The sequence below is a fragment of the Stenella coeruleoalba genome, assembly GCF_951394435.1.
Source record: "Stenella coeruleoalba genome assembly, chromosome: 6".
NCBI lineage: Eukaryota > Metazoa > Chordata > Mammalia > Artiodactyla > Delphinidae > Stenella > Stenella coeruleoalba.
This window is the reverse complement of record NC_137151.1, coordinates 125,003,247-125,022,752: the sequence shown is the minus strand read 5'-3', so window position 1 is coordinate 125,022,752 and position 19,506 is coordinate 125,003,247. Positions and strand designations below refer to the sequence as shown.

Sequence of the window (19,506 nt, the reverse complement as noted above, 5' to 3'; positions counted from 1 at the left end):
AGAGTGGAGGTGGGTGAGGGAGAGGAAGGGGTCAAAAATAACACGTGGGCTTCAGACTAGGCTGGTGGCACGACTGATGCTGCCTTTGTAGCGGTAAGAATCTGGGGAAGAGAATCATGCAGCTGGGGCTGGGGAGTGGGAGAGGGACAAGGAATTCAGTTTGTATCAGGAGACCTGGCTTTGTAAGCTGAACGGGATTTTGTATTTCTATACTCTGTTTATTGTCTTTTGTAACCTCTCATTAAGTAACCCTTTCCTGATGCTCCTCAATGCCCTTTGCTGGGCTCTCCTCCTTCACCCAACCCCTGTCGGGTTGTTTTTGGCTCTTCCTGTGCCCTCTAATTATTTACACTTTCTCCCTAGGCAAGTCTAGTCCCAAGACTAGAAAATCCCCTCTTTGCTGATGACTCCCAAATCTACACCTCCAACCTGGGTCTCTTCCGCAAGTTCCACACTCAGTTCTCTGCCATCCTGGAGGGATGCAGGATGCCTTCCAGTGGAGGATGAGAGATGGTAAATAAAACAAAATCTCTTGTGTGATAGACAGTGATAATTTGAGAGAAATGAATCAGAAAAGGGAACGGGAATTGTTGAGGGCTGGCAATTTTAAATAGGATGGTCGGGAAAGCACCTCACTGCTCTACGGCGCAACTGTCCTTATGTTTCATTAGCTTTGCAAGCCTGATGTGGCCTAAGTGGAACTCCTAAGCCCTCCTCTTTGACTTACTGTTTCTGTAGGACTACATTTCACTCTCACTGTTGCATCAGGTAAGATCTTACTGTTACGCTGTAGTGTGCATCTCAGGCACGGGGGTCGTTTCTATTATTACACATGAGCCCATCTGCTTGGTGTCAAGAGATTGATTCTGTGCGAATGATTTTTTTCTAGGTGCTCCTATAATATTTCAGTGTGTTTATTTGACTATTTCATGCAGAGAGCATCAGTTACATTCATACATATTAAATCATATTTGGTAAGTAAATTGAAACGCTTAGGTTTTTTAAATTATTTTTTTATTTTTCGGCCACACCATGTAGCATGTGGGATCTTAGTTCCCTGAAGAGGGATCGAACCCGCGTGCCCTGCAGTGGAAGGGCAGAGTCTTAACCACTGGACCACCAGGGAAGTCCCTGTTTGTTTTAATTATACTTAAATTATTTTTCTAATTCTAAAATAAGCATGGACACACTTAGATTTAAAACAAAGACGTGCTACTGATGCAGCATCGAGTGGACATGCAGAAGCTAGTGCTGTGACTGAAAAAGTAAAGAAAAAAGAGACTGGGAGGAGGTGTGGTGTGAATTTCATGATGAATATTGATTTCAGTTTTCTGGGAAGAGCAAAATGAAAGCGTGCTTTGTTACATAAAAAATGTTTAAAGGGCTTCCCTGGTGGCGCGGTGGTTGAGAGTCCGCCTGCCGATGCAGGGGACACGGGTTCGTGCCCCTGTCCGGGAGGATCCCACATGCCGCAGAGTGGCTGGGCCCGTGAGCCATGGCCGCTGAGCCTGCGTGTCCAGAGCCTGTGCTCCGCGACGGGAGAGGCCACAGCAGTGAGAGGCCCGCGTACCACAAAAAAAAAAAAAAAAGTTTAAAGATAAAGCTGACAATATTAAGAGAAATTTTCAGCAAATACATAGTATGCTGGTTTAAAAAATATGTCCGCAAATTCTTTGATACTCTTTCCTTTAATATCTAGGGATGCTGCTTTACATCCTACGATGCTCAGGACAGACACCCAGCACCCAGGAGTGATGTGGCCCCGGACGCCAGGGGTGTGAGGCTGAGAAACGCTGGGTTACAGGGATGAAAAAAGCCAGCAGCAAATTCCCAATAGCCACAGGAAAAGTTTTATTCTATGAAATGAATTTAAAAATTGTGTTCTAGCTTCCTCTGGATGAGGAAGTTTGTGCAACGTGGATTTGCCGTGTCTGCAAGGATTGGCACAAGAGGTACCAAACTGAAGGTCTGACTTCCTTCAGAGCCACTGGTTTGAGAAATACCATCTTCCCAGGGCTGGCGAGACAAGCAAGAGTCGCTTCTTCACCAGCTGTGAGATTCCCCAGGCTCTGGTTTCCTCATCGGTGATACGGATTTAATAACAGCATCTACCTCTCTAGGGCTTTCATGAAAATCAAATGAGTGAAAACATGCATCTACCTACCTGCCAGGCATGTCTAAATGATATACAAGTGTTTGCTGTCATTAGTGTTATTTGTGAGCCAGATGGGTGTTTCACCGGTTAAGCAAGTTTGTATTAAGATGTCGTGGAAGGAACATTAGAGGTAAGACAATGAAGTAAACGTTTCTCTTCTGCTGGCTGGAAGGACACTGCAGGAAGTGTCACTGCAGGAGCTCCTCTTTCTGGTTCCTTCTGTCGTGCTTTCTTCCTCCTTGTTTGCGGGGCACCTGTGGTGAGCAATTCAGGTCACCCGGTGGTGCGACCCGCAACCAAAATTTCTCCCAGTCTCGGCCCAAGTTTTCCTGTCTCCTGATGTCAGCCCTCTGTCACCCTGTAACTTGTCTGCCCCTAGTGGGTAGTGGCCCCAACCCCTCCAATGAGGTCTCAGTCCCACTTTGTCGCATTCTCGGGTTCTTTAGATCCTCTTTCATCCGTAGTAGTTAATCCCCTATTATGAGTTAATCATTCTTTATATTACACTTTCCCTGTTCCAATTACTGGGTGGTTTCTGTTTTTGGAGCGGACCGATACACTGCATTCTTGAAACAACTTGGAACGTTTAATGCTCATTAAGTAGAATTTCAAACTAAGTCTTTTGAAACCAATCATCCTAAAATTTGTTCTAACAAATCTTAGGTAAATATAGAAACCTGTGGGGAGTTGGAGCTGTCCTGGGATGAATGCAGAGTAGGTTTCCACATACAAGCATTGTTTTTTGAATATGCAGCAGCTATAGCACGTCTGTGGCACTGACGTGTGGATTAGTGATTGGATAGTTTTATCTATGGAACACTCAAGAAGATCTGAATATCCTCGGCACAAGGAGACCGAATTTCTCTTACCCAGTGAAATGTAGCTTTGCGTATCCCAGATCCAGACAGTGCTGGGGGACGGAACTTCGTGACCTCTAGCACTCTGCTGGGAATGTTTTCTTAATTATATATAATTAAGAAAGATGGAATAATTATATATTCCAATTCATGTCTAGCAGTCCACAATGGGTATAGTTATGGACGATGTCATCTTGGTTTGCACTTGCTAATATCCTGAAAAGCTGGCCGGCTGAACCAGCCTTAAGTGAAACCCAACGTATACAAAAGAGTAACTGAGAATCAGCAAGTAGCCCAACGTCCTTTACTTTTGTCCTTGGAGTTACTGCCTCTACTCTGGTCTGTCACTTCTTCAGTTTACTTTTTATTCTAAGACTGCTGATTCTTATAAGTGTTCTATTCTTATTCACTGTGAATACACCTTCTTTTTTAAATAGAGAAAGAAAAGTGCATTGATTTGATACGCTAAAAAAAGAAAAAGATGATCCAAAATAGAGAGAACAATTAGTATGAAATAAAGCTTCTTTCTCAGTGGGAAAAAATAAAAACCATATTGAAGTCTTTCAACATTTCATTTTTTAATTTTTCCAATAGTACACTCTTTAAAAGAAGTTAACAACTTCAATTCCAAACAGAAGGATTCAATAATGCGAATGAAAAGCGGTCATTTTCAGTGAAGCTGTTGCCTAATTACTCTGGAAAAAAGTATTCTTTTGATTGAACTGATGCAAAAATCCCTTAGAAAAGCTTCATTGTTGCCTGTAAAGAGTCTTCTTAAGGTCACTTTTACTTCTAGACCATCCCCCTTGTTTCTAGTGAAAGAGTTTTGCTTGGTAATGGCTTGTGGTTCCACAGTGTTTTGTGTGTGAAAAGCGTAGACTAAGAGATACTACTGAAGTCGCTCAAATTGTAGATTCTGCCACAAAAGGAAGTCCCAACACTGAAACGTTTCCCCTTAATGTTCAGCAAGACACATGAAAAGAAAACTCAAGTCCCACTTTCATCTTTACTTTGATCACCATTTTAAATGGCGTGAAGAGGCTGCCGCACCGTCGGAAACAGAGCTCCACGGCCCCGTGTGCTTATTAAATGGCCTGCAGGTTCGGAGCGGCCGCCCCAGCCCCGGTTGCGGTCTGCAGACAGAGGCATCTGGTTGCTGCTGGGGGTCCCGGGGCCGAGCCGGGTGCTCCCCAGGGGTGTTCTCTCGGAAGCAGGGGAAGAAGCAGTGCTCCCAGACAGCAACAGAACAGCGCGCGAAACAATGCTCTCCATCCACCCAATCATTTCCTGTTCAGAGCTGGCCTTTACTGCTGGGACAAGAGGACACTCCTGTTGGCTTTCATTTTTTCCAGGCGCTTCACTAAGTGGCCGTTGCTCACCTCGAGCTCTTCTGTTTTGTCCAATGCAGAGCGAAGCTGGAAATCAAGGCAAAAGGCAGTGAGCTTGGATTCCAAGCCTACTGACAAACAAATGACGACCCAGACCCACCGAGACTCTAAAAATACACATATACCTACACGTGTGTATACGTGTATTTCTTTCTTTCTTTTTTTTTTTTTTTTTGCGGCACGCGGGCGTCTCACTGCTGTGGCCTCTCCCGTTGCGGAGCACAGGCTCCGGACGCGCAGGCTCAGCGGCCATGGCTCACGGGCCCAGCCGCTCCGCGGCATGTGGGATATTCCCGGACCGGGGCACGAACCCGCGTCCCCTGCATCGGCAGGCGGACTCTCAACCACTGCGCCACCAGGGAAGCCCACGTATATTTCCTAATTTAAAAAGGAACACAAGGCACAAGATTCTGGCCTCATGAGTAACTAGGGAATCTTCCTCTTCTGAAATAGCTAGACCCCAGACAGGGCACAGTCTTGGGGATGGTGACGGTCTCACGGAAGGTGAGGCAAACGAACAAACAAGCGCTGAGCCAGACCAGCTGGAGGAGGTGATCCCCACAGCCCCGGGCAGCTGGCTGCTAGGGCTCTGCAGCCAGAAACCGAAGTGGGAATGGCTGAGGCCAGGATGACCGTGCCCGGGAACCAGGGGGGCACAGAGCCTGGGGGGCACAGAGCCTGGGGGGCACAGCAGGAGCCACATCAGCAGGGAGCTGCACGGACTGCAGGCAGTGAGGCAGAGTGGAGGTGCCCTAAGGCGGGGGTTCACAGCCCTGTGCTTGTGGAGACATGCATCATTAGAACAGAGTCTGCAGTTCTGCTTCTGATCCAAAACCCTCCAGGAGGGTGGGCGGGGTCCTGAGACAGGTTAAACGGCCCTGCCCTGCCTTTCACCAGCAGAGGCAGAAGCAGAAGCCCTTTTTGTAGAAATTTCCCCAAGTCAGGCCTGGAGTATAAATTCAAGTATCTAAATTCAAATCAAGCATAATCTCATAAAACACCAAACACATGGTGGGACAAACCATTTGAGTCAACAGAAGCAATAAACAACAGAAATAGACCCCAAAGACTGAACATGTTTCAGTCCTCAGTGTGGAAAGCAGAATAGCTGTGTATGAAATCGTTAAAGAAATAAGGATACAATCAACAAAGGAACCAAAACAAGAAACAATCAGGAATGAGAATACGAAACGAAAGGAGGTGAAATGGAAGATCTACAAAAACTGTACATTATGCAACGTTGGGAGGTAAGGAGATGGGGAACGGAAAAGACAGATGGTAGAGAAATGCAGAGGGTCCGTGAGAAGATCTGGTATCCTCTGATCAGAGTCCCAGGGGGAAGGTGGAGTCTAGGGAAGAGGAGTTACTGAAGGAGATCGTGGTTGAAAATTTTCCAAAATTTATTTAGAAAAAAGACCTCACAGATCAAAGAAACACAACATATCCCCAGCAGAACAAATAGCAGTAAAGCCACATATTAACACATTAGAGTGAAGTGTATAAAGTCAAAGGCAAAGAGAATGAAAGAGCAGCTAGAGAGGGGTAAAAAGAAAAAGATCACCTAAAAGGAGTTAGAATGACAGATTTCTTAGCAGAAGCCGGAAGATGGTGGCATGATAGTTGCAATCACCGTAGACAGAAAAACCACTGACAGGTGATTCTGGCCCTGAGCTCCTAATTGGCTGAACTACAATTTCCTTTACGGTGTGAGCACAGCCCTTCAGAGAGGTTTGGGCAGATGTGACAATGAATGATTCGGCCGCAGATTTCCCGGCGGTAAACCCTCCCTCTGCTCTCCCAACTAGAATAGCATTACCCATTCTTTTCCTAGAAATAGCCTAGAAAATTTACCTCTCTTTGAAGTTTCCGTTTTTCAGCCTTAAGTTCATCTTCTATCTTTTCAGCATTTTCAGCAGCCAGTTTATAACGTGATACTTGGCTTTCTAACCTTATGACCTGAGAGGAGAGGAGAAATCATGTGTATAAGTTGATGGGCCTGTGTTCTTTCCCCGATTGCTTTACTATATTTGAGATCAAAAGGTATAACTTGATAAAATGAGAGAAAACACCATGACAATAGTTATGATCTAGCATTTGGGACTATTACGTAGGTTCTAGCCACGCAAGCTATTTGTTCATATTTATAAGCAAGCCAGTACTGACACCTATCAGGGACTCATTTCCTCCCTGACCCTTGTCCCAAGTGTGGTTCCCGCCATGCAGACCCCATGACACCATCTCTCCCCGATGTGGGTCGATCCTGCAGAACCAGGCTGGTGAGGCAACGGCTCCACCAGGACCTCAGCTCCAGTCTAATCTCTCCCGGGGTTGGGGGGTGGGGAATCAGGAAAGGGAGGAGAGAGGCAAGGAACTCAGAGAGCGGGGGGTGACGGAAGGCGGCTCTGCGGTGGCATCTGCGGCCAGAGACTCAGCCTGCCCTCAAAGGCGTGCTTCCGAACACGCATCGCTTTCTAGGTGCGCTTCTCATCTTCGTCTCTACAAAAATTCCAGAAAGTTCCAGCCACATATACCCACAATGGAGGGGGCAAGAGTACCTGCTTGTATCTCTCCCTTCGGTTAGGACACAGTCTGTCCCAGGGCCCAGCACGCTGGAGGCATGAGTGCCCCAAATCTAGGGACCAGAGCGAGCTGCTGGGCTGGGATGGAAAGAGGGAAAATCCAGGCAAAAGGGACATCCCTGCATGAAGCGTTTTGTAATTAACCGATTTTTTTTTTTTTTTTTTAAAACAAACTGTCAAAAAAAACCCTAACCACATTAGGTACTTTCTGCAACTAACTTTGTCTATAAAGGATTAGTATCGATTATAACAGCCCAGATACTAGTTATGACCTCTCCCTCCCCACGTCCTCTCCTTGTAGGAAATACACGGAGAGACTTGCTGCCTTGTTTACCCCCCTTAGGACCTTTTTTTGGTTCTAAAATTCTCTGCTTCTTTTTGTCCTCAGCCTTCAAGCCTTTCTAGCAAATAAAACTTCAGTTAATCCTCAGTCGGGCGGCCAGTGATTGCGTACAAGTGTGCACGTACATTTTGTTCTAATGCAGTTATCTCTTGCTCAGATTTTGCAAGTTTAAATTTGAGGTCGCTGATCTGTCTGTTGGCATCCCCTAAAGGTTGAAAGAGAAGGAAAATCTGTTAAGCTCTTGGGCTTTGAAAATGTTAAAACAATGGTTACTGGGAACCAAGCCCTTACTTTATAATCGTCGCCCTTGAGCAAAGAAGGCAAAGAAATGGTAGGGGGAAGGGGGAAGGGGAGAGAGAGTGGGCCTGCTTTTGTCCCCGTAAGCCGCCTTCTAGTCTCCTGGCACGGAAAAATACCTTCCGATCTCCCCATACAATCGGCAGATCCAAAGACTGTATTCAGCGTAGTAAACGTGGTTTCTAGCGCACGTCAGCTGGTGGTACCTTGGTGTATGTTTTGGGTCACCTGTTCTGTTTCTTAGGCTCAGACAGAAACATCCTTGCTCTGCCCACCTGCCCATCCTTGTTCTAGCCCACAAGGAAACATCTTTGTGCTTCTGTACTCAGGGCTTTTGGGGGGACGTTGGGAACACCGGCCGTTCCTTGCCACGACAGTTTTTCTCCTCCCGCATTAGTACAATAAAAATCGCGCATGGCAAAGGGATTTCTTCTACAGGAGGATTGACATTTACTTTGCAGATCCATCACGTGCACGTCCGTCCCGTTTTGTAAGACCCCATCTTCCGGGTGCAGACTGTCTAATCTGATATTCCTCTGTCTCTCTTCCAGCTGCCCTTTGAGTTTCTTAATCTGCAAACATCCACCAATAAAATCGTTAATTTCTCGATTCTAAATGAGATGAGAGCCTGTGAGAAAGGAAGCTGCATGTCACGTAAAAGCCCACACCCACTAAGCACGATCCGATGTTGCCTTGCAGTTATTCTGTGTGTCTCGAAGGGGCCAGAGAGACAGGGGTTCCGTAATGAAGCGGGAGAGAAATGTAGTAAGACATTACGAGCCACCAGGAAGATGGGGGAGCCTCTGCCGTTTCATAAAGGAACAAACCCAAATAAATAAATGAAAAACCTTGTGCCAGTCAGTACTCTTCTTAGAAAGTACTAGTAGTATACAGGATGAAAATGGAATTCTATTTACTGTAACAGGCATGCATTGTTTTGTAACTCTGGGCGAGAAGTTATTTCTAAGGTTGAAGTTCCTCTCGAATTCAGGAGGAGATTTTCCGTAAAAACGGTTCTGAGTGTTTATCTACAAGTTCATAAATCAGTACACGATCCACCTTTGCTTTATTCACTCAAAAGCCAGGAAGGGCCACCTGGAGCCTTCCAGGCACAGCAGTGCTGTCCCCAGCGGAACCCAAACAGGTTGTAGGTTTGCCACCTGCGGAGAGCTGGTCTCTACATAGCTTTCTTCCCTCTGAGAGAGACACACGCACACAGAGTAGCTGGAATGGCAGTTAGCAGCCGTGACTGTAGAATCTTCTGCTATGTAATGGGGTGTCTCCCAGCCCTCGTTCTGGTAACCTCTAATCTCTGCGGACTTGTTGGAAGTCCCCCCACACACCGACAGGAACAGAGCAGACCCCCGTGACATACAAACCATCGGTGCGCGCTGCTCTAAGAAAACAAGTACAGAGTTACCATGGACACGTGTTTTTAAAAGATCACAGGCACTTCATGAGAATCCTCCCACCACATTTAGTGCCTTAGCCCAATTTTGAAAGAAATCTTCAAATCTTGCAAAAAGCGAGGCAAATACCTTTGATTAGGCTTACGCGGGAAAATGAGAAAAATCGAGCTTCCTTAGAAAGTGATTGTGGAATAATTTAATACTGCCCTGCATATGAAAAAGACCAAACAGGACAACTGTGTAGCATTTCTTGAGGTAGAAGAGGTCAAGGAAGGTAAACTATAGTGAAAACAACTTGGATCAGCTGTAACAAAGAAATACCTGCTGGACAGGTGTGCTGACCACTGAGGGATTACAAAACTGACTTTTACAGGCCAGCGGAAGAGGAAGGGTGTTGGAATGTCTGGGGAACACCCTTGCCTCTCAATGCTTAATCTAGGCCTTCTACATAAATCTTTATTGGAAGCAGCAATCCATGTAGCATGTACCACACTCAGACCCTGGCCTTGAATCTTTGGGACAATCTCTCGAAATCTGATAGGATTTCTAACGTTTTACTTGGATAAGAACATTAAGAACACTGGCTGGCTTGGTAATTATTTTCAGCCACGATGCATCAGGGGTTTCCTGATGAAGCAAGAAGCTAGAATGGGAAGGTTCCCGGTTTCAGGTGCCCCGTTTTCCAGAACTCGGAAAGTAATAAAAAGATCGTTACCTGTTCCAATAAGCATTCCCGTTCATCAATGAGCTTTTTCAACCTAATATCTAAAGAAATCAGAAAGATACAGGTTTAGGTGACTCCATGGACTGCCCCTTTCAGCAGATTGCTAAACTGAAGAAGGAGCATTGGGGTTAGTGAAACTGATGATGAAGGTATTATACACGTACCACGGCGAATGAGGCCACAGACAGGACGGGGGAGGAATTCAGCCAAGGGGGTGAACTGCATCAACCTCCCACACATGCTTGTCTCGTCAGGGCAGCATCCGGCTGCATGCAAACAGGCTAATCTTCTACTCTGGGTTAGCATGCAAGAGCTCTAGGGCCAAACCACACTGCAACACAAGATCTCACAAGGCTTCACGGTTTAACATCATTAGCAAGGTACAAACACACTGAGAATCGGGATCAAATATCACCAGCATTTTCGTTAGCCTTGACTTTCCAAGTTTCCATCCCACGAGCGTTGATCTTCCTTATTTCTCTCAAAGACTCACCAGTGTCAGAGTTCTGACTCTCCTTACGAACCCTAAGTGTCCTGACAGCACCTCCGGTAACCCACTTTGTTGCTATTCTTTTGAGGAAGAATGCAGTAATAACTTAGGTTTCTGTCATTCTTCCCACCCCAGATACAGAAGTTTGCATACACGTAAGCACCTAGAAATCCCCCAAACAACTCTCTGAAGGGGCGTTGAGTAATACATTCTCCAGAGCACAGAGAGGAAACCAAGACCCAGGGAGGATTTTAGGGGCAAAATCCTACACCAGTTTCAGGGCAAAATCAGGATGACGTGATGGTGGTGGGTGCTCCTGTGTGCTGTGCCCTCACTGTGTGCCAGGCACTGTCCCAGTCGCTCACACCACCTCCCGCGAAGCCCTCCAGGCGGGCAGTGCTGCCACGTCCCTCTTCTACAGATGAGGACCCAGGCCCAGCAGCTTTCCTAAGGCCCCAGGGCTGCACCCCTAACCCCTGCACCCACTGTTTTCCTAAACACAGCCCTCTGAGTCGGACCGGACTCCTGGCCTGGCTCTTCTTCCCGAGGCGGCAGTGCTCTCACACCGCCCAGGTTTTGATTAGCCGTGTGAAATGGAAATAATGCATACAAAGTGCACCTTTGTTTTCATTAAAAAAAAAATCATCTATCCACGTTCTAATCCAAGTTACGTGTTTGCGCTAATTGTTTTTCCAAACATCCTAAATTGCTATTTTAAAGGCACAATAACAACATAAATGAAAACAGAAAATGTTACGTATAAGATACATTTATAATCCTTTTGAGTTCCATTTTAATTTACATACAAACTGCTTCTGACAGATGTTTTATTCTGTCCCTTCCATAAATGCACCCAACACTGAAACAAAAATGAAAAATAAATTGAAAACCTGGCTCTCTTATTCAATATCACTTTTCATTTTATCTTGTATATTTTATATTCCTATATACAAAAACCACAGGCATCATAAGAAACACTGAATATATCAGAAAGTGATTTGAGGCTCACATATCTATTTACAATTTTATTATTATTTTTCTATTAGAAGACTTCAAATATCTTAGACAGCAAGTAAAAAAAAAAGTTAAAATGCAATAATAGTGCTAACAATAAAAAACAAGAGCAATCTGACCTTGAGTCTTATAGGGAAAATATGAAAAATGGAGAGAGACAAATGGAACTTTTAAGGAAGAGAAATTTTAAAGCAGAAGTGGAGAAGATTAAATAGTTTCAGGAAACTGGAAAAAAGAAAGAAGCAAAGTTGTTTGACATAAAGAAAATAAGCACTGAAATAAGTCAGAGAAAGACAGACAGTATATGTTATCACTTATATGTAGAATTTGAAAAATAGAACAAACGAATGAATATAACGAAACAGAAACAGACTCACAGATGGTAACTAGTGGTTACCAGTGGGGAGAGGGAAGGAGGGAGGGGCAAGATGGAACAGAGGATTAAGAGGTACAAACTACTATGTATAAAATAAATAAGCTACAGGGGTATATTGTACAGCACAGGAAATATAGTCACTATATTATAATAACTTTAAATAGAGTGTAATCTATAAAAATATTGAACCACTATGTTATACACCTGAAACGAACATAATATTGTAAATCAACTATACTGCAATAAAAAAAATTCAAAAGAGAAATGAAAATGAGTCCTGCTTTTTTTACAGTCTTAAAAGTCAACAAGTCTAACCTGTGACGTGAACAGTGACGCATGACTGGTAATTACTGTGGTACTGATCAGGAGTGCTGCAAACCTCTACTCACTAAGCAGCCCTGCTCACCGTTGGTCTCTAACACCCAAACGATAAGCATTAAAGAAAATAAAGTCACACTGTCTCGAACTCAGAGTTTTATTTTACACTGGGAAGTTAAAATCAATTGGCAATTAAAGTTATTTTAGTAACATTGTTAAAGGATTACATTTTTTAAAAATCTGTTTTTTATATATTAAACTCCACCACACTTTCTGGTGTGAACTTGAGAGACCCGTGAAACAAGAAACAAGAAAGGTGGCGAGGCCATACAGACCGTCACAGGGGCAGCAAGCCAGCCCCAGGACCCCCAGCCCCGCTCCAGAGGGGCTTGCGTGTTGTGACTGCGTCTGTCCCGGCTGCGAAGGTCAACCACCAGCAACAACCATGGTCACTCAGCACTTACTCTCCCGTGCTTTACTGGGTCTGATCCACACCGCCACTCTCAAAGGCAGGTTCTAACCCCAATTTCCGAGAGTAAAATGAGACACGGTAAGGGTAAGTAGCTTACTCATAATAATATATTATCAGGAGGATAATTTTCGTTCTGTGGGTTAATTTCACCCAATCCTGGGCCTCAGGCCTCCTCTCCCCGTTGCAGAGAAAGTCGCCTCCCTCCATATTCGCAAAGCTAATGATCAGAAGATTGACATCTCAAGAAATCCACTGAGTGTGGTCCTTTCTCTGCTCCCTCCTTGCACTGACTTAATTTGATTATAATCCATGTGGTCAGTTTTCAACTTCCCCAGGGCTAGCCTCCCATGCCAGGATCGCCCCTGCTTCCGGTAAAAGGCAGAACAGGGACAGGCTGCTCAAGAGGTCTGTACAGATGGCAACTCCCTACAGCAGCTGCTGCTTCAGGTCAGCCGAACAGCTGAAGCCTTTCATGTCTCAAAAAATTCGTTCGTCTTTGATGTAAGAGGGGCAGAGAGGGTGAAAGGGAGAGAGCGAGAGGTTTTTCTCCTGAAAGACTGTCCTCCCTGTATGAGGTCAGCACACTGGATACGCACATATTCTGAACGGAGCACGCTCACACGCCCCTGCCTTTGCTTCTGGAGCCCGGACACTTGGAATGAATCTTACTGTTGTGTTCCCTTGTTTTGATGGCCATGGTGGCATGTCATACAAGGCGGTCTCCTAGAAAAGGAATCTTATCAATGGAAAACAGGAATCCTAAGCTGTCTAAACACCCAGAAGCAGCATTCCAGAGTCCTAGTGACAGTGGAAATTTAAATGTTCAGGTCATTAGGTTTTCCATTAATTGGAAATACTCAATGTTCTACAAAGTAGTCAATGCAAGATATCCCATTCTCAAACACTCTTTTCAAAAATTTTACTGCTTCCCAACCTTTGTATGTTATAAAATAGCCTGTAATTCAAAATTCTCAGTTACCTTTCCCTATTTTTTACAGAAACTCATAGTTATACTTACATACTTTGGAAGGAAGATTAACATTTTACATACAGTAGCCATGCTCTGGTTTGGGGTTGAAAAATACCCCAGCTTTTTGATTTAAAGTATCAGTGATCGATGCTTTTCTCTGTCCTGCATTATAGTGAAACCTCAGTGGTCCAGGTTCCTCTGGGGCTGGGGCTGACAGGTCACCATTTGATTCTTTTCTGAGTCTGAATTGTTTGACACTGCGATCTTTCCAAATTGCCTTATGTACTTCCACGCCTTCCTACACTGAATATACCAAAGGTAACCATTTCTTGATAATTCAGGGGCCTTCACGTGCACATTAATTACTGTGTGGGGCCGTAATAGCATCTCGCCCTCGGAGCAGAGTAATTGGTGTGCATAATGAAGGCTCTTAGATTATCAGGGACGGTTTGGTTCTTCAGAATCCTTATCTTCCTTTTTGCTGACTTTCCAATTCTCTGTTGCTTCCACTAGAGGTTGGGTCCTATGTGCTTGTTCATGGGCAGAGCACCTTCCATATAGGAAGTGATCTTACATGTTTATTGATTAAATGAGGGATGAACACTTGAGACTGCTGGCTGGCTGGCTGGAGGGATGGGAAGCCTATAGTAATGCCCTTAAATGTGCTGTTGAATAACATGGGAAAGAAAGGAAAGAAGTTAAAATGGTTTGGTGATCTCACCACTGAGTGAGTTTGGCTGTTGAATCACTTCCCCAGAGGCCTTTAGCAGTAGGAAGGAGAGCTGTTCCCAATGTACCTTCCGGTATGAACGCAGCTTTGCTAAAGTTATAGATACCAACTTTAAAGTCCTTTGCAGCCCTTGGACTTGATTCTCTAGCAAGCCCCATAGTTTTCTATTTATATGGCACAAGTGGAGAGAACTGATCAGTCCCATTATCCTCTGCTTCAGGACACTTATGCAGAAATAGTCAATGTTTATTTGAAATTCTCATCATCCTCTTCGAAACATTCTAATAAGCATTGGCACCTGTAAGCAACGCAACAAGATGGAGACCTTTCTCAAGTGGGCTCTTCATCACAACCACAGACCACAGGAGATTCTACGAGGAAAGATCTTACTCAAGGAGGGTCCAACACTAGTCCCAGTCTAGACGCCGGGAGAGAAGCTCTTCACTACTGACAATGGATATTACGCATGAGTCCTCCACAGAACCCCAATTGGGAGCTAGCAACCCAGAAGCAGATAAGAGTCGATTAAAGATGATATGATGTAGCCACAGTCAGAATTCAAGTAGCACAAGAGTGATCACAGGCTTGTAAAATTATAAAATGTTTTTATTTCAAATTTTGTTGAGGTATTGGTCATTTTTGCACTCAATTATATCCTGTAACAATAATACGAAGTCATATGATCTCATAAAGTGTCAACAGCATTCAAACTGTACATTCCCCTGTAATTTTAATATTCTATAATGGTTTTTTATTTAACTTTACAATTATTTTTAAAATGTTTCTTTATATAGAAAATATATATCTTGTTCAGGAAGATCAAAACAAGAAATTTCTGGTAAGAATACACTGAAAAACAACAAATGAAAATATTTATGCCAGATACCAAGTGATTCGACTATTTAAAATATCCTGTTAGAGTCTAATCAGAAGTTTGCACAAGAATAGCATCTTTTTGTCTTGCTCTACTGAATAATGATTAGACAAATAGAAAGAGAAGTAATTTTAAGGTTAAAAACATAAATTTTAGAAATGATTCTCCCTCGCCAAATACTGCAGTAGGAAATGCAATTACAACATGTATCTCTTCCGGAAAAGAATTAAAAAAAAAAAAAAGAAGTCTTTGCATAAAATGACTTTGGTACATAATTGTCATGAAGTCAAAATCTCCTACAAAATAAATTCAGTTATCCTCAAGAATGAGATCGAAAAGTATTGGTCTGAGATAAAATACTTATATGAGGTAAAGGCAAGTAAGCTATCCCTAGTGCTGTAAGATGTTTATTTGCTATCCCTAACATGATTGATTATTGTCCTAACATGCAAATCTCATCACTCAGTGACCTATGTGCTGTCTGGCCGTTTATGTACTTTTTAAATAAAATACCATACAGGTTATACTATACATATCAAGATCAAATATGAAAGCACATACATTTAAATGAGACACCTTCATTTAAATCATACTCATAATGCGGAAATCTCAGAAGACTATTTGGTCGCTTCAATTAGATGTTGATACATTTGGTCAAGAATATGCACATTCATATCAGCTTAAGGCCAAAGCTAAATATTTTGATGCTGATTTTAAGCAGAAATAAAACAGTGTACATTATTGTTTGATGCTCTCGGAACGCTCTCCATTAGAACTAACTCCAATAAGAGAAGTGTCCTTCTCATCTGGGTGATAACCTTAGTGATGAAATAGAAATCTACAGGTAACAGTCTACAGCTTCAAGGATTAGATAACTTGGTGGATTGGCATTCGGTGCGTCTATACCAATCTAGAACATTTTCTGTGTCTCACCGGTGGAGTCTCTCACAGTTGGACTTGCTGTGCAGTCCTGGTCCCCCCCTAAGACCCCGCCTCAACCTACGACAAGGCACAGTCCTCTTTGTTTCTGCCCTTCCCGTGTCCACCTGTCATCTCTTCCTTGCTTTCTGAATTAAAGTCCCCCACCTCGCCTGCTGGTGCCACGTCATCATTTTCTAGACTAACGCTGTCTGAAACCTTCCTGACTGTGTGGCCTCGATTTTCTGATGTCACATGCTCTCCTGTGCCTTTTGTTCGACAGGCATCGTTAATGTCCTTCGAGGGACCTTCATGTTGGAGCAGGGCGCTGCCTGGCACTTCCTCATTGTCTGGACCTGGAGGACGGCTGGGAGCGGTGCCGTCTTCCTCAGCATCATCTTTTCTAGCCCCTTCCTCTAATTCTTTATTACTGGCACTGGTGCCTGATGACTGAACTGTATTATCTTCAAAATCCAACGTGTCTCCATCAGCTACTGCTTTCCTGGTCTTAGTGTTTACGCCATAATCGTCTTGCTGAAGTCCTCCATCCAACTCAGTTTTAGGATTTTCTGGACCATCGGCGTTTTCACTGCTTCCTGCCGCGGCGTCCTGTTTTGGGTTTTTAGTGACCTCATTTTGCGCGTCTACAACTGGCTTTTTGTCAGTAAGTTCGACCTGCTCTTCGTTCACTTCACTTAAATCTGGGTTTTGAAATGTTAACTCTTTCTGAACCTCTTTGGTTTCTACAGGCGCTGGGGATTTTTTCTTCTTGCTTTTCTTTTTCTTGTTCTTCGTTTTCTTGGGCGACGAATCCGGTGCCTCTCCCTGTTGGTCGTTCTTTTCCTCATCGGGCTCTTTCACATCTAGGGATTCGCTTTCAGCATCTACCGTACTTGGACCTGTCACCTCCTGAGGGCTGCTTCTGGCTTCTGGAGAACAAGGAATGGCTTGGACTTCCAGCTTGATGGGTTTCTCATCCCTTAATTTTCTTCCGTTACCCTCCCCTTCGTTGTTCTCTCCACCTACCTCTGTGCTCTGAATCGGGACCTCCTTGGGCTCAGCTACTTCCTGGCTGGTGAGTTCTTTCTCTGAATCATGCCCTGAGCTTGGGTCCAAGCCTTCCGGAGCATCCACCTCACACTTTTCACGGTGACTCACTGTGTCATCGATACCCCTTGGAGGACTTGAGGCTACTGTGCCCACCTGCTCCCCCAACCCAGTGAGCTCTGCCTCCGGCACAGCCTCTGTGGGGTTCCCACTCTGCTCCCCAGTGTCTGCACTGCTCTCCCTTCCAACTTCAGATATTTGCAAAGGAGCACATTCCTGACGTGGTCCTACGCTAATCTCTTCCATGTTGGTTTCAAAATCTTCCTGTTTTTCTTTTTCCCACTCTTCTGCAGATTCTTTACTTTGGTTTTTGGTATCCAAGGCATTACTGCCGCGCTGCCCAATCCCAGGACCTGGGATTTCACCATCTAGTTCACTGTTTATGACCTCACTTGACTCAACCTGCTGTGTGCTTTCAAAGAAGGAAGTGTTCTCCAGAATCTGGCTTTGAACCTGTTCCTCGTTCCCAGAATTTACTAACGTTCCTGGGGAGGGGGCACTGTCTTCAGAGGCTCTCTGGTCCTCGGCATTGTCACCAGGATGTAACACCTCTGTGTCCACACAGTCCTCTCCTGGGTCCTCTTTGTGCTGTCTCTGCTCAGTGTTCTGCAAGATCTCTCTTTTCCCCTCATTCTCCACCATTTCATCTTTCACCTCCACTTCATTGGCTCTTCCTAAAAGACCATTGAGAAAATTGAAGGGACCCCATGACGTGGTTGACCACACAACATACATTACAATGTAAACACATGTTCTCTTTCCCAGCCAACCCCGCTCCTAAGAGAGAGAGCCATCAGAGAAGCGCACGGACAGAAGCCTTTGCCAGTTCTGTGCGGCAAAGCAGCCATCGCGTTAGCAAACGTTGGGTCAGCGGAGGCCACTGCCGCCACGTCAAAGGCAAGAGCGGCTGCTGGTGCCACCTGGGGTGAACTGACTTTCAAAGGTGAAGTTAAGTTTTAACAAGTAAGAAAGAGCTCTGGATCAGGCAGCCACACTCTCCAAGATGAGGGGATTCAGAAGGACGGAAGGTTCGTGGTCCCCATTCTCATTTCTGGATGCACACGGGGACCACTCCTACTTTTCCAGCTGTCAAACTGCACTGAATATCACGCAGCTCTGAGAGCAGCTTTCAAATAATTTTTAAAAGAAACATTCAGGGCTTCCCTGGTGGCGCAGGGGTTGAGAGTCTGCCTGCCGATGCAGGGGACGCGGGTTTGTGCCCCGGTCCGGGAAGATCCCACATGCTGTGGAGCGGCTGGGCCCGTGAGCCATGGCCACTGAGCCTGCGCGTCCGGAGGCTGTGCTCCGCAACGGGAGAGGCCACAACAGTGAGAGGCCCGCGTACCGCAAAAAAAAAAAAAAAAAACAACAAAACACACGAAGACCACTTACAAAACTGACGTTTCTAGTCCTTTAAGTGTTCATTACACAACAGTTATCAAGGATTTATAAGATGTATATTTGAACAAGAGCAGCATGATAAATTCTAGCTGCTCAGGTAGGGAACATAAAGGTAGGATGGACATTCATCAGTTTATCTTCCCTCAGCAACTCTGACACAATGAAAAGAGCTGTGTTTCTTGAATAGTCATCAGGGTAATGAGGCACCTTCCCGGAAAGCCAGTTCTGGGAAGCTGGGGCCTACAGGTTTCTTCATGTCCATGAAGAACCTTCCAAGTGGAAACTACAGCCTTGGTCCCTGACCTTATCTCAGCCTCACTGTGAAAAGCTGGAAATGGTTGTGAGCGAGGCCTTATTTGCTGGCTACAACTTCAGGCGGCCCACCACATGCAGAAGGTTTATCCCAAAGCCAAGTATATTACAACAAATATTAACTGGTGAATCTTTTCAGATATTTGAAAACTGTGTAAAATATTCCTACAATATATTGGGTTTCCCAATTTACATTCTTTCAGAAGCAAAAATGTGACATACAAAGGAACATCACCTCTGACAAAGGGGCGGACGTTTTCAGACTCTTGCTGGTAGGGAAAGCCCTCCGCAATGACCGCACTCACCACCCAGGGCTCCCCGTCCATCTCACCTACACCCAGGGCTACTTGTCCATCTGCTGTCCACAGGCCCTTCAGACTCTCAAAACGCTTAATGGTGCACGGGATCTGCAGCACTGGCTTGCAAATACAGTCAACTAACTTACTTTACGGCTCTGCTATTCTGATCTTTTGACAATTCTGTAACAGAATGAGTCACAACGCCGTGTTTGGCACATAACTGAAGAAAAACAAATACAACAGAACCGTCAACACGGTCACTTAATTTTGAGATTATTTTGCTTGTATTCACAGTCTCGCTGGCAGCTTTGAGAAGCAAAAGAAACGTAGTCTTAAGCCATCGGTGGTGAGCACTGAACAGAGGTACATGCTGGACAACACACGTGGGTGATGGCATCGTTTGACAAGGAAGTTCCCATGAAGTGACAGAACGAAGGGCATGCTGGGTGATTGTTAATCGATCAGTGATGATT

General features: G+C 44.7%; 1 protein-coding gene across 16 annotated transcripts in view; it reads right to left on the bottom strand.

Moving 5' to 3' along the window:
- Positions 1–3,623: 3,623 nt before the first annotated feature.
- The window catches only part of LRRFIP1 (LRR binding FLII interacting protein 1), a 142,160-nt gene continuing 126,277 nt past the window's right edge, over positions 3,624–19,506 (bottom strand). For 12 of the 16 annotated variants that reach the window (XM_079925074.1, XM_079925086.1, XM_079925085.1 and 9 more), the window contains one exon: positions 12,091–17,695. In XM_079925074.1, coding sequence (XP_079781200.1) covers positions 15,996–17,695 — 1,700 coding nt within the window. In that variant the 3' untranslated portion in view covers positions 12,091–15,995. Of the gene's footprint in view, positions 4,428–6,251; positions 6,357–7,447; positions 7,528–8,073; positions 8,192–9,743; positions 9,794–12,090; positions 17,696–19,506 lie in introns of those variants that run through there. The other 4 variants (XM_079925080.1, XM_079925079.1, XM_079925081.1 and 1 more) reach the window with 3 other exon arrangements.